General features: G+C 31.0%; 1 protein-coding gene across 6 annotated transcripts in view; it reads right to left on the bottom strand.

Moving 5' to 3' along the window:
* LOC143240096 (uncharacterized) overlaps positions 1-16,410 on the bottom strand; it is a 36,706-nt gene extending 20,296 nt beyond the window's left edge. The window contains exons 1-3 of one of the 6 annotated variants that reach the window (XM_076481950.1): positions 16,324-16,410; positions 8,888-8,976; positions 5,800-5,876 (exon numbers count right to left, since the gene is read on the bottom strand). In XM_076481950.1, coding sequence (XP_076338065.1) covers positions 5,800-5,876; positions 8,888-8,962 — 152 coding nt within the window. In that variant the 5' untranslated portion in view covers positions 8,963-8,976; positions 16,324-16,410. Of the gene's footprint in view, positions 1-5,799; positions 5,877-6,778; positions 6,840-8,887; positions 15,971-16,323 lie in introns of those variants that run through there. The other 5 variants (XM_076481952.1, XM_076481951.1, XM_076481954.1 and 2 more) reach the window with 5 other exon arrangements.
* Positions 16,411-16,621: the final 211 nt, after the last annotated feature.

Genomic DNA, 16,621 nt, shown 5'->3' with positions numbered 1-16,621 from the left:
GAGAATGAGTTACTTCAAATCTAAAATTTTCCAAAATACACCTTTAAACCTACATTTATCTCTAGTATTAACATCAGTGAAAAGAATACAAAAATGCTCCTTATACAATTGTAAGCCTACAAATAATTGTGTACTGTGCATGATACTTTTAAAACATCAAACATGGTGAAAAATTTACAATAGAATCTATATGTTCAATTTTACACCTACTGTATAATAAAACATTGTTTGAAGTTTTAACTTCACAATAAGTAACAGAAGTTAATGGATTGATGCTGAAAGATTGAGCATTAAATAACATTGTAAAAGAAATAAAAAATATTGGTTGTTTTTATGGATATGTGCACAAGTTACACAAGGACTATATGTGCTATCTATCTTTAATTTTGAATTGATGAAAACTAGAAGGAAGGCAGCTAGTCAACAGCAATTACCACCAGTTAGGTTACTGTAATCAAATAGTGTGATTTACCAATTACTTTTATAATGCACTTATGATCTCAAAGTGTGCAGTGCAATTTTGCTGCAAATGAACATGAGAAAAGAACTCTTAGGTTCATTGTCTACTGTGCCAGACAATAGGTCATACAGACAGAGATAAATGAAAAGTTATAATTTTTCTATTCTGGAAATGTATTTCTGATAAGTACTTACCTACTCTCACTAGATTATCTATTCTCATTTACTGCTGTCCTCTATATGCAAAATTTTTATTCATGCATGCCACAACACAAGCCTTTCACTCTCCCTTATTGGAATTACAAGATTCACACATGTCTCTAAAGCAAATCATCATGCATCACATAATCACCAATAGAAGCATGACATGCTAATGTGACACGTGACTCTCTCTGCCAAACTGCAAAGTAATAGTTTGATAGAGAATGTCAGCACCAAAGAAAGATGGAAAGGAAGCCTGAGAGGAGGTTAGTACCTATTGGAAATATGTTTTCAGTCTAGGCAAATTATAAATACCAACATAGTACTAACTGCCCCTCAAAATATTAGTTAGAATCCCACATTGAGAAGGAGGAGGCACTGGTACAAGGGAATGACAAAAGTCATTTGGATCTGGAGATTAGAAGAGGGTAACTGCACTACTTCTGGGGCAGGTATATTCTTCACCCATTTGTGAAACTTATAAGATATAAAAGCAGAAAATGAGAGAAGCACATCTGAGTGGGAAAGAATTTGGTAAACGAGTAATCCTAACAAAAAAAAAGATATTGCAACTCAATCTCACAATGAGAAAGATGGATAAATAAAGATGTGCTTCTGGGTGTAGAATGGCTAGGCTATGGTGGAGTACATGTACTTCGTAAATCAACTACATACTGTCCTCATCAAACTCAAGAACCAGATATTAAGAGCCGCTCCAATTCTCTGGTATGACAAGTGGATTAGCTATGAGCTTTCTATCTGGGAACTTCAATTCCAGTATCAAGAGGATGTCTAGCACACTGAATCAGCTCCTTCAACCATGGCACAGAAAGGGAGATCATCCAAATGTCAATAACATCCCTGCAAGAAAAGAAGGAAAGATAGCCAAGGATAGCACTGGACCAATCCCAAGTACTATAGTTGCAACTCACAACACAAAAAGTGGAAATCATGGAAGATAGACAACCTGAACTCATATGAGGATTTATGTTGATTGGTTTACTCTAATCCAAAACCTTTTTGTGAGGTACCAACATTCACATGATGGTAGTATGAGGTCTCCCAATGAAAGAGGTGAATTGGATTCTGATATCTAACCCTGATGTATTAGTTATTGCAAATAAGAGGGTATTATGAGATGTACACCTGCAAAACACAACCACCATTTACAAAGCAAAATACTGGAAGAGCATTCACATTCAAGCAATCTTGTCTTCATGGTGATCATGTGAAGCCAGAAAAGATAAGGCACAAGTCAAAGTGGTTGTACACTGCAGATTTGAAGAATACCTGGTAAGGCACCACTCACCACCCAGCAGGATTCATGTGTTAAAAACTTGATAAAGGTCCCTGAAAGAAAGTATGAATAAAAATTACCAGCAATAATCGTATAGAAGTCTGAAGAATAGCCACAGATGGTAGACAAAATTCTGAGAAAGAGAAAAATGTGATATGATGGAGATAGTGGGAAAAGAACATATTGGAAGTGGTGTCCAAATGCCAGATTGCAGAATCTTCTCCAATTGATAATGAGGATGAGAAGAAAGGAAAAAAGTGAAGTGTTGGCCCAGTATATCAGATCTAACACTCAAAAGCACAAATCTCTAGATTGGATGCTTCCTTGATGACTGATATGTGCCACACCGTAGAATTATTCAAAAGAACCATTGCCAGACAATGTTGTGTGAGAAGAAAGAATTGACATTATGCCTGATGTACAGCTAAAAGTTCAAGAACAATGAATTACAAATCCCTTTCACCCAGAGACTAACAGTCCAAAACTTTATGATGATCAATCCATGCCCTCCATTTCTGAAGAAATGCATCAATGAAAAGGGTAGATTCAGTCATAGTGGAGTAAGCAGCATGCCCACTGATGAAAAGAAGAAAAAGGAGAGGTGGAAAGAGGATCTCAAGCGAGGTTTTATTGTTCACAAATGCTCACTGAAGGGATCTCAGATGAGCTAGTGATATTATGAAAAACAACATCCCAAAAATAACAAAACTCATGAGCAGACAAAAGGGCACAGTGAAACGAAAGTTGCACTGAATGAAGGTGTAAAGGATAAGGCAGTGCTTGACTGACATTCACTTCAAAAGAAAAAAAAAATTCCAAGTAGAAGGAACAAGTAAGGGTTGAGAAAGAAAAATTGGTGGGACACAAGGCTCTAACTGAAACAAACAGCCTTCAATATTTGTAAGGGTGGATTTTTGGTACACCAAGGCACCCAAAACTTGATAGTTTCTGGCACCACATCAATGGCATAACATCTAAAAAATGTGACCATATGTAAATCCCTGAGCTATATCAAGGATAAATGGATCTGAGCCAATATGGCATCACAACCTATAAGATCCCAACAACAAAAAAACCATGTACATAACATCAGAACTGAAAATATTTTGCAGGCTAAAATGGAGGAGAGAAGGGAAAGGTATTTACAGAAAATCCATTAGGATTTCTGTGGAAAGCTTCAGATAGGAAGTGCATGGAAGAATGATACTACACAAGACTGGAAAGGGTATGACACAAGCAAAAATATTGTGTCCAGGTAAAATTGACATTTAAATTGGGAACTGCACCGAAATAGATAATAAGGAACTTAACAAGTGCTGATATAAAAATGGATAGACTGTATGACGAGGAAAAAGGGTAAACTGATCAGAAGTCCTTGGGTGATGCTGCATGCTAATTTTCTCACTTAATTGCAAGGGAGATTGATCAGGATGAACCACAATATCAGGGAAGGGGAAAAAAAACCAGAAAGGGTTGAGAAGATTGTTCCAGCTGTAAAAATAAGTGAATGAGAAATTGGTGAAATGGATAAATCATAAACTTGAGACACAAAATCCACATGAACCAAATTAGGCCTACGAGACTTCTTAGGTGGAAATTGTGAAGGAATGGCAAACTCTTGAGGCAGAAAAAGATGATCAAAGTCCATGTAAGTCTACACATACCCAACTGGATCAAAACAAGCCTGGGTTATGTCTGGGGATAAAGATTGTCCATGCAACTTTGAACTCTCAACATATAAAAACAAATAAATCTATTTTCAGGTTGCCTTTACCTGAGGCCCAAGAAAAAAATGCTTGTCACTGATGTAACACCCAAAGCTGTAACTTTAACTTCAAAATTCACTATACAGGAAAGGTTCATCAAAATTGAGTACAGAAATAAGACAACTAGAATTATTTGACAAATATTAATAAAGCTGAATGAATGGAAATTAAGATGAAAGTAACCACTTTGTGAGGAAAAACAAAGTCAAACCTGAACCATACAAAAGAGCACATCTAAACTCAAACAGTACTAAATGAGAAGTGATAGTTCAGTAGAAGAGTGTAGAGGGAGTCATATTCATCACATGAACATGACATGAGACTACTGGTGAGGATGTAATGCATGATGATTTGCAAGAGAGACATGTTGGAATCTTGCAATTACAATAACGTGGAGAAGAAGGCTTGTGGCATGCACAAAGAAAAAGTTCACACATGAAGGGCAGACACTGAACAGGAATAGCTAATTTTAAGAAGGGGGTAAGCATTGCACTGTATAAATATATATATATATATATGCATATATATGTCCAAAATTAATACCTATTTTACATACAAGTGCTATGCTCTATTGGGGCCCAAGATTCTGTTCAATTTATATCTTCAATAAAAATTCAATTTAACCCTTCCAATACAACCTTCTACAGTGACATTTAATAGTAAACTGAACAACTACATTACTAATATGCATCAATAAACTTAGCATGAAAAAATGCTTAAGAATTCAGACTTTTTTTATTATCCAAGTTGAAATTTTTAATTTCAAAAATAACATTTTCAAATTCTCAGTTGCTATTTTACTCAGAGCTCCAATTTTTCCCCTTCAGGATTCCCTAAAATTAACTTCACTGTTACAACCAATCAGAAACATAACTACAAGCAAGAATCTATAATTTTGCATCTCCTACCTTACAAATAGGGTGGGATATCATTACATTTATTAAACCCACCACAGAATTACCCTCCAAATTTTGATTGTTTTGCTAATCAACTTTAAACAACTGACAGACATGGTTATAGCCAGTAACAACAAATCTTTTTCTACATATAGTTCATTACAGCTATTTGACTTTTGTGCCCAGAGAACTACAATCTGTTACAGTTTCTTTGTGCACAAACATTTTATTCCAGATGTACTGTCTAACAGAACCTTTTTAAACCAATTTTAGAGGTGTTTAAAAAGCCATACAAATTACTCACTTAGACTGACTTACTAAAACTTTTGAATGTTCAGATAAAATTTTTAAGTAGTTTTTTTTCATGTTTTAATGTACAATCAATGTTTAATATCTACTAAAAGCTAAACTGTATGAAAATCATAATAAATTTAGAGTTATAGTATGTATCTTTTCCAAAATACATATAGAGTTTAACATATTTGTCCTTTAACTAAAAATATATCACATCTAACATTCTTCTATCAATTGAAATCTTGCAAAGTTTAACACAAAATGAAAAGTAATTTTTTTTACTATCAAAGTTGAAAATGTAAGCTATCTCAAAAAGAAAAACATATATGGATTGCAACATTCTAAAAAGTTTAACCTTTTGGCTTAGCACTGTTGATTTACTGAACTGAATTAACAGTAAAAAGATGATAATTATAGAAAACTGATGGAAATATTTAAAGTATTTTTAGTCTCATGAATTTTGTGATAAATATTTTGTTTGTTTATATATAGTTAAGCAAAAACCTATACAATGTGCTGTACCCATCACAGGTATTGGTGATAAGTGCAGAGTAACAGTTTGCCTATAGCAACAAAATTAAAAAAAAAAAAGATCTTAAAAGTAGCTGGTAAAAGGATTTGTGACTTAGCTTGTAATTCTCATAGATTGATAATGCATTCTGAAACCCAAGAAAAATTAACTAGAAGTACTATTCATATTTAAAATGATTCACTTCTTAAAAAAAAAAAAAGTCCCATTTTTGTTTTGTCAATGTTTTAAATGAAACATTTGTGTAAACTGCTCAAAATATGATTAGTTTGAAACAGCTGTTTAACAGCACTTTCATAATCAGAAAATTGATGATGAAAATAACTGAAACAATTTCTAATTTTAACTTCAGCTTACACTTGGTCTCTCTCAACAGATTTCTCCTTAACTGATTCAACAAGCCCTTCTTCATTGAGGTCTTCATCATTACTCCTCTGTAAAATATTATGCTATTTGTATCAAGACATGTACTGTAAACATACACCCACTAAATAAATCAGATTTGAGGTGATACTGATTTAATGGTTATTTTTGTACACAATACTGATTCTAAATTAGGCTTGGTTAAAGTTGTGAAATGTTTCTGCTACATGGTTTTCAAAAATATTAAATATATTTTTGTTTATATATTAGTTAAATAATATCAAAGTTTTTGGCTTATAGTCATAGTATACCATCTCCATCTGTCTTCTAAAATGTATGAATACAGCTCAAATGTGTTCCATTAAATAAAAAAAAAAATTCAAATATTAACACTAAATAAAAGAAGTTTTTTTGTTCACCAAATTATTTTTCACCCACTCTTTTGCTACATTTATACTTTGTTTTTTAACTAAACTTAATATATCAGAGAAGTCTGAACTACATTAGCAATTTTTCAATTTGTTTATGATTTTTATGCTTTAGACTAATGATTTCAAGCTTTGTTTATGAAAGGCTACATAAGGGTATTTGCACTAGCCATCCTTAATTTAGCAGCGAAATACAGGATAAAACAGCTATTACCACACACTGCCAACTGTTGGACTACTATTTTACTATCAAATAGTGGGATCGACCATCACATTATAATGCCTCTATGGCTAAAAAGACAAACATGTTTGATGAGACAGGGATTTGAACTTGTAACTCTAATAAGACTGCAAACTGAGTGCCATAACCACCTGGTCATGCAAGACTCATTTCAGGCATCAATTTATAAGAAACAGATCATAATAAATTAACATTGTATTTCAGTTATAATGGTTATAGCATTACAAATATTACAACAAAAAACTGTATATTTTTTCCTACATCTTTTAAATAGTTAGTAAGAAACACAACCAATACTTCAAACCTTTTATTCTTTCTATGGTAGAACTTGAGATATAAAAGACTGGTTATATTCCATATGTCTGCTGCAATTATATTTTTCAAAAATAACATTATGATAAAAATTTGGTTTACATAAAATTAAAAAATGTCTGTCTGAAACTGTTTGACTTAATTAACATGCAACTGTTTATTATATATACACTGATATTACAATATAATGACCGATCAAAGCCTAATATTGTGTGTATGGAACTCTCACTGAGAAAAATTATCCAGTATTATTAAAGTTGTTTATTATAAAGATATGTAAAACGGTTGAGAGGACTATGTCAAGTTGACTTACGGAGCCAAAACATAATATTACAGCCACAAGTACTAGGTAAACAGCAATTTAAGTCTCTCTCCACTGCCCTTCTTACACATACATTTATGATTTTGTTTAACAACTCCTATTAATAAAGACATGGTATATATTATATATAACATACAAAAATAAGTTAAATTTATCTAAGTAAGTTAGGTGATACTGAATACATTTGAGCTGTTTACATCAAGAACTTATACATATATATTTTTCACATGTGTGTGTGTGTGTTGGGGTTAGACCTACAAAAAATTAAGTATATATATGTATATATATTGTATGGAACAAAAGTATGTTGTAATACAACTACGTTTATGTATTGTACATCAGTACAAGTATACAAAGATTCATGTACTAGCTTACTGTTATTCACAATACTTATTTAACCACTGTAGTATGGCATATAATCTTTCATATATAAAAGCAGGATAACAAGCAATAAACAATGTATTTATATGTTTTTTGTTTCCCTTAATTTTTTTAACCATTTTCAATCGAATAATTAAATTAGTTAGAAAAGTTTTATGAATGTTAGAAACAGAAGTTTGTAAAATGCATTACTAATTTTAAATAAATTTTTAAAAAGGTACAAAATTAACATTTTTGATATTTTGTGGATACTTAGAGAGATGCTTCTCTGACATATTTAATACAATAACTCTATTTTTAAATGTTACTTTACATTTATAATTTCAGACTGGCCAGCAATCAGCATGTAATTTAATATGTACATAAATACAGTATATACACACTCATGTATCCAGCTATCAACTTCAGCTCTTAATGGCATGATAAACTACTACAGAGTGTATGCCACATCACTTTATCATTTATAAAGTCAGATAGCTTTTCCATGTACAGAGTAATATTCATACTTGCTGATAAGCAAAATGGGAGTAAATAAGATTTTTTTTTCTTTCTGGATACTGGTATACATGTACATACTTAAACATGTATACAAGTGTTTAGAAATATTTAACTGCTTTATATTTATGCTGAATTTTCAATACTTAATATTCCTGTGTGTGTAGACATGCATACACACATACAATTATTAATTAAGATAAAACACAACAGATTCTGAGTGAATTCTAAGTTTACACTAGATGAAAGCATTTAATTTGATAAAAGATGAAATACAATGTTGAATGATTATTATACCAACACTGAATGGCTACAAACATAATGTGCACACATGTAATCTAGATTTAAAACTGATGAACATAAAGAATCTTAGATAATCAAATTACTCTTACTTGCTGTAATTTATGCAATATTGATAATGAACAAGTTGAAAAAATTTTAAACTTCTGTTAATACTGTATTAACAAATATGAAAATCTTTAAATTCAACAATATGTAATACACTTGAGTTTCTAAGTGTGTAACTTCTTACAATTTGTGTTTATCTGCTATAGCATAAGCTCAGGTTTTATGGAATTTGAAGGCATTTTATGACCTGAACACATTGATACTTCATGAAGTGCAGAAACTGAACTAAATGTTAAAATGTTTCAAATTATTAAACATCCTTTTATGTATTATGTATTAGAGGTATTAGTAACGAAAAGCAATTCTCCATCCGTGATGTACAACCACTGGAAGTAACAACTTTTATAAACTGAATTTAATGAATATAAATTAGTATATGTATATAGGATAATTTGTTTCATATTTTGAAACATCCATAATACAGAGAATTACTTGTATATTTGTTATTCCAAAGGATAAAGGTAAAACCATAAAAAAGAACTTTTCTTAAGTTACCTCTTGTTCATCTTTCATAGTTGATAAAAGTGTCCATCCATTGGTACTCTCTGAATCACTATTTTCAGTTGCCATTCCACCATCTATATCTTGAAAAATTTCTAATCAAATATCTATAACTATATAAATGTCCATTTTACTGCAAAAGTATGACTAATTTTGAAGTAAAATTATGGTAAATAACAATAAAATGTTTTAGTTTTCTTTCATTTCATTTAAAAGGATCATGGCTGCCATATGTTTATCCATCTCACCAAACTGTCAAAATATTTTACTGCAAAACTAGAGCATATTCAGTACAGTTTGGAATACTCATATATTTGATTTGTGCAAACTTAATTTTTCTAGTTATTCCATTATCAATGTAATCAGTACAAATGAGAACTAATAAAGGGCCCAGAAGAGAACCTTGAGGTGCATCACTCGTAACATTAATCCACTGTTATTTCACTCCATTAAAATAACCTTCTTCCTTCTGTTACCCAAAAATTCTCAATCTATTTAACTAGCTTAATTTCTACCCCAACAGATACTGTATTCTTTACGATTTATCAGCAAGTGATAAGTTACAGGTGAATACATTTTCAATAAGAAGTTTCTTTGATTGCTATGATGGAAGACTTAGAAAATTATAGAAAATAAAGAGGATTGGTCAAACAGGACATTAGGCAATCAAAAAGGGTATATGAAAAGCAATTAGTTGAAAATGTAATATATTAATAAATTGCATAAGTTTGTTGATACCATTAAAGTCTTGGGTGTTTCTGGCTTTCAAGAAGGATGTTGCTACTTTACATAAGTATTTAAATTATTTGGTAAGTTTGGCAAGGAAATGACAGATGGCTTTCAATTATAATAAATCTAAGATAATCCATGTGAGTTATCATATTTGATAGGGATGTTTAAGATTGTTATGGGAATTGACAGTGTTGATGAATCATATTTTCACTTATCTAATGTTGTGACAAGGTATAAAATATATTAAATACAACAGGGTAAGAGCCATCTTCAACTAAAATAGTTTTACTTTTCTAACAGGATAGTTGGCCTTTTAAATGGGTTGCATTCAGTTGTGGCAGATACATTAAATTTAAGGGAAGGTCTGATAAAGATTTAACTTAATAATGGCTGATCAGTTTCATTGATGCAACAACTGAAATGGGTCAACAAGCCTTTTGTTGTTCTTAAATGTTAAGATGAGTATAATCTGTGATCATGACAACAAGGGACTAACTTTAGTGCAAACATTTACTCATGAACTTATTCTAAGTTGATTTTACTCCAAATCTTCACTTCTATAATGTTCATTAGAATGGCCCTTATTTCTGAAGCTTAGATTTATAATACTCTTATCCTCTCAATTTATTCTAATACATAATAAATAACTTACACCAAGTGTTATTTATACTGAATAACATTTAGAGGTTACTCAAGATAGTTGAAATTTTACTTTGTAGCTTGTATTAAATCTGCATATTCTGAATATTCTAAGTAATTCTGGAATACTCGGTATTATTCGTAAATGTTATAGCATATTCTGAAACATTACAAATTACTCAAAATTTTCAACAATATTCTGCATAAAAGTCATACTGCCATTTTATAATTCAGTGTAATCTGTATGACATGACAACAGTTCCTAGAATTTATGTGAGGGTATACAAGTATTCAAACAGATTATTCTGTAACACTTCAGCTGATACTATATTGGCATGTCACTGCAAACTGATATTGTGATAACAGACTACTTTGGTACTTGGTTCAATAGAAACTGAACTAACAGGAGGCCAATTATATATCTCATGATGACTGGTATGAGTATTAAAACTTTTATTAAAAATAGAGAACAATATTTTGACCTAAGTTCATCTTTAGGTTAACAAAAAGAGAGTTTGCAACTGACCACTGCCAGGCACATGCCAATTACCTTCAAATGGGAAAGTGCTGTGTGTATCTTTCTGCCATCACAAATTAGTAAATAAGAAAGTTTGTGAAAGCCCAAAGGTCATGATAATGGAGGCATCAGTATTTTAGAACAAGGCTCAATTTATAATTCATCCAGGACATTATACTACTACCAACTTGAAGGCAGCAAAATTGGCCAACAGTATAAATCATCATTTTGACATCACTTATAAGAGTACCACAACCCTCAGAAAAATTCCCAGAAGACAAGGACTTTCTCCTTGCTGAGAGGGAAAGGGAACATCAGGGGTACATAGGCTAAGTAGATAATGTCCTTTTTTTTTTTTTAAGAAATCTAGGGCTGATAAAAATAAAAGATGAAGCAAGCATGGGCAAGAAATAGTAAGCAGAACAGAAACAGCAGATCTTGTATGAAACTGTCAGTTATTAGGGATCATCAGAAAAAAGTGATAATGATGTTAGTGGATAAAGCATCAGTAACAGCAATGAGGACAGAGGAGCAATTAAACAATTATCAAATTCTAAACCTAAAAACAGTGCAAGATAAAATATTATCAGTCCAGATATAGCTATGGACAGGGCCAAGTTGAGAGACAGAAAGGCAACATCTGGTCTTACTGTTACAGCTCACAGCTTTGGTCATGATGAGCTGGAGCAGTGATTAAGGAATTAACTGAGAAGAAAGGGAGGAATGAGCCTCCAATATACATCCAGCTGAACATCAGTAACTATGAGGGCATGTCAACTGAAGATTTAATCAAAAAACAAAGCAGATTACTTCAGGTGCTTTGAAATATCATCTGTATTATGTCCCTGTGTTGAGGGAGTTCAGAGGTGACCAAAGGGATGCAATACAGATAGTTCAACATTTTAATATGGCAAGTAACAATGGTGAACAGGTAATGGCCTTTATTGAGAAGTATAATGCTATTATACCAAAGAAAGAAAGAACAACAACAATTCCTCCTTCAAGTTGTACAGGATCATAAAAAATGATGAATGAATTTGACATTCAATATTTATTTTGTGAAAGGGAGAGGACTTTATAATTTTTAATTTGAAACTTTAGCTTCAAATAAGGACCTCCATAATATTCATACTAACATACATTTTCAACTTAATTCAAGGGTGATGTCACATAACATATATACTTCATGTAGAGAAGTGCTGACTTGACAAGACAAATGGCTTTCTATCACCATATTTTCTCTGTGTTCTGAAATATAATTCACAACAACAACAATCCCCTTTATTCTTACATTGAATGACATCATAAAATTCAGCAGTGAACCAATGATAGCTTCTAAAAACTAAAACATCAATAGTTGTATACCACAAAATAAACTCACCAAAGGCCATTCAGCCTAAGAAGTCAACACTCCAAATAACAACACAAAGATGTGTCAAACTTACACTAATCACATACCTTAATAATTTTATACCTATATAGTAAGTAGACATTTTAATATGATAACTCATATATAAACTACATATTAACTATATAACAAATAATGTCACATTTGTGACTCTTAGAGAAAAGTAATTATTTCATAGAATAAATTTGGATTTAGAAAACTTAACCCTAATCAAGAGTGTAAAGATTTTGAAAAAAAAATTTCCATAAAGCAGACTGCAAGTAAAAAAAAATCTATTTGCTCACTTTCTGTTCCAGAATACAGATACAATAAAGTAATATATAAATTTTACAATTTTGCTTTTATATCACAGTGAAAAACACCCAACAAATTCTTGAATTGTGCTAAAATGCACAAATGACCCAAATGTTTACATGATTTCCATCTAAATGTGGTATTTCGCAGACATGGCATGGCATGATTTTTAAAAGTTCATAAAGTGACAATATGTAAATACATTTTAAAAGTTTCTGATTTAGAAGATATGAAACACTTAAATTTAAATTTTATTGCTACATTCATTGTCCATTGCTAGCTAAAATGTGAGTATAAATAATCATATCTGGCCTGAAAGATTTTTGAGCCTTTAACATTTTCTATTAACTCTAAAGACTATTCAACAAAATTTATATTAAACTGAGATGCAGCAACTCTTGAATTCAATAATATATAAAATACTTCCATCTAATTAAGAGACAAAATTTAATGTTGCGTATTATAATTTGGGCTGTACAAAATGGGCTGATGGACCTAATTTGGCCTGCAAGCCATGTATTATGGATCATTGATATATATAAATAACTTAGGTGCAAAACACGCTGCATATCAAATTTTACCACTTCGAGAAAATAATTTTTTCTGTAGCTTTCACAAAAAAACTATGAAAAATGTGAGCTATTTATTAAGTAAATCCATTGCAAACCATTATAAGCAAATCTAACAAAAATAAAATTAGATTATTTAGTTTTAGCAAACTATTTTATTTTTGGACAAATATATCTATGGTCATTTTTAGTCACACTGTATATCCATCTATCACATCACTAGCAGGTCAGCTTACTTGAGAATGGTAAGTACTAAATTTTGCATCTAAGATTTTCATACATTACGTTCTTTCACGTATTTTACACTTTTTAATACCCAGTCATTACAATTTTACAGGCAGAACTGATAAAGAAATTATGGCTTACAAAAATGCTGCCACAAACTAAAATGGTGTTTAATATGTCTGCATACATAAAACAGTTTTAAATTTCTTGTGACTTTTATTATATATTATTTCTAGAGCTCAAGTTAAAACCTTCTGGGCAAGTACTGTATATAAAATAATGTATTGTTTTAGATATATTTGTTATTCTGAATTTGAAGATTTGTAAATTAGGCGAATAAGTTAATTTATGTATAAAATTCTGGTACAAGGTTTAAGTAGTATGCATTTTTACATATTTATGTGTATGTATTGCAATTACACAGTTCAGGATTTCCAGGAACTTGTGTGGTTCCATAAAAAATTTCCTAGAGTATTATTCTAATAACAGAAAAAATCAGTGAAATAATAAAAAAAAACTTGTACAAATGGTAAAACTTAGTCTTGGACATCTGACGATACAAGTTCCACAACTCTACCCCAATATTAGTTTCCATTTCAAAATGTGTCACTTTATAACTGACATATTAAAAATCATAACCATTTAATCAACCCCTTCAACAGGTGTTGCCAAATATTTGACACTTGAAAGTTAGAAATGAATCCCATGAGATGAGAACAATGGTTTAATCAAGTGACGTCTTGTCCTAAGAAACCTTGTGACCAAGTTTTCAATTTTGTGTATTTTAGTAATAAAATACAGTCTTTTGTACATTCTAATGTTTATAATGCTCTGGAGGGTAAACTAATCCAAATTTTTTTTTACGTAAAAGTACGTAAAGCCTATGGTAACTTTCAACATCAACTACTCTCAGCCATACCTTGCCAGCCAAGAGTAAACTTGCTCGCAAGTTCATTATATACATAAAGCCTTTTTCAGTTGAAAATTCATAAAATATTTCCAGGCCAAATCAATTCTTTAAGAGCCACATCAACCATGGTTGGGTAAGCTCTTTAGACTGAATGAGAAAAAATCTAAGTAGCTTATTCTAAGTGCAACAGTGAGCTCAGGCAAATCAACAGTCTTTATATAATAAGACTCACTGTAATGACATTCAAAACAATCATACAAATGACTGAAAATGTTTATATAATTTATAATTCAAGAAAACCTTTGCAACAAGAATAAAATTTTTGTAAAAAGGCTTTCAGAACTCCAGTTGTTCACTATACTAAAATCACACATCAGCAAAGGCCCAATAGATCTTTCAAATAATTACCTTAATATGTTTCTCCCTCTAAATTGCCAGTATGATTTCTAACTAGAATATAAATACATAAATTATTCTTTATAAAGACTCATGCTTAAAGAAGTACATGACCAAATACTTCTTAATGTCTGTATTGTATATCACCATTTTCCAACCACAGGTTCGTGAACCAACACCAGTTCATCACAACTACCTGCTGGCCTACAGGATTTCACAAACAGGAAAAATTAAAGTATATTCATGTGTAAGTTGTCATGAGGTTTTAGCTGAGTGCAAAAATACAAGCACAGCACAGTTCATGGAGACAGAAAGCCAGTCTCTGGTAAGAAAAATGTTGAGAAATAGTCATAAACATTTCAACATAACATACAAACAAGGGGTTACATCATCCTTCAAAACCATCCATGCAAACCATTTCAACATAATGTACAAACAAGGGGCTACATGATCCTTCAAAACCATCCACGCAAACAATTTCAACATAACATACAAACAAGGGGCTACATGATCCTTCAAAACCATCCATGCAACCCCCCTTCCTAAAATGTAAAATTAAACTACACTTTATTTTTTTATGAAATTAACTGAAAGTCTAGTAAGGTGCTAGTCTCAATTACTGCTGGTGGCAACTCATTCAATATACTAAAATACCATTAACTGGAATCTAACTTGTCTTATTCAAGTCTTAAACTTCTGACCTCTTACCTTCAAAATAGAGCACAAAGAAATCAGAAGGTTTCAACCTATTAATACCCTGAATAGTTTTAAAACTTCAACATTACCTTTTATGCCTTTTTTTTTTATAAACAGATAATAAATTATAGAGATCTTAAATTATTTTTGTAACTGATTATGCTTTCATACCCATAATTACTCTAATGACCCTCCTCTGAAACTTTTCTAATAAGCATATGTCATTTGTTCAATTCCAAGGTGACAGTTGCAGTGGAGGCCAATGTTTATAATATTTTAATAATTAAACAGATATATCTACTGAATGGCCTAATAAAACCCTTGAAATTTATTGTCTGATATTTTCACCAACTCAGCATGAGAATATTCAAAACATTCTTTCATAATCTTGGCAAATACCATATAATAATAATAGTTATATGAGAATTCTGAACAATGCAGTTTTTTAATAACCTTGCAATAAGAGATAATTAATTATGTAACACTTCACGACACTAACTGGTGACTCACAACTGAACTGTGTTATGTTAAATTTAAAATAGTCTTCTTGTCTTATCAATTAAGATTAAAAAAGAAATTGGATAATTTTTATTCAACCATCAACAGGAAAAAAAAACCAAATTCACTACTACTAGTAGTACAACTCAGTACTAATATTTGTAAATTGTACTCAATCTGTAAGATTTTTATATGCTAATTAATAATTATACGAGATCTAGGGAAGACTTACTACTAACTTCCAACTTGACACTAAACGTGTTAAAGTTTTAACTAAGAGTCACTGCGATAAGTATTGTATTATTACTATTAGTAATAGTATTATGGTGTGCATTCAAAAAATGTGAAACTAAAAATAAAGTGCAATATTTTTGGGTTTTAAGACAAAAGTTAAGGCAACTTAATACAAAAAATATTTCATCACGGATACACTATCATTTCACAATATCATATAGATTGTAACATAAAAGCGGTAATCAAATTAAATTAGCTAACATAATTTTCTAAAGAGTATAATTTCATATTTAATTTATCAGATTTCAATACCAAGCTAAAATCATGGAGCATCATATAGTCTATTATATTTAAACGCCGCCTGGAAAATTGAAAACGCGTTATACAATGCTAAAAGTTATTTCACTTTAACAGAAAGCGCACAAATTCTTTGTTGAAATTCTTAGAAAACATAAAAATCCACAACATCTTTATTAATAAAAACATATTTTAAATGTGTTACCAAGACACCGCTTATATTTTTTAATATAGTATTATTATATTTATAATTATAGCATTTGTTTCAAACAAGTTAACAACAAACAAACTTCGATGCTCTTGTGTAATGTCC

The sequence above is a fragment of the Tachypleus tridentatus genome, chromosome 13 (genome assembly GCF_004210375.1).
Source record: "Tachypleus tridentatus isolate NWPU-2018 chromosome 13, ASM421037v1, whole genome shotgun sequence".
NCBI classification, from domain to species: Eukaryota; Metazoa; Arthropoda; class Merostomata; order Xiphosura; family Limulidae; genus Tachypleus; species Tachypleus tridentatus.
Note: the sequence above shows the minus strand (reverse complement) of the source record. Positions and strands in the feature narration are given on the sequence as shown.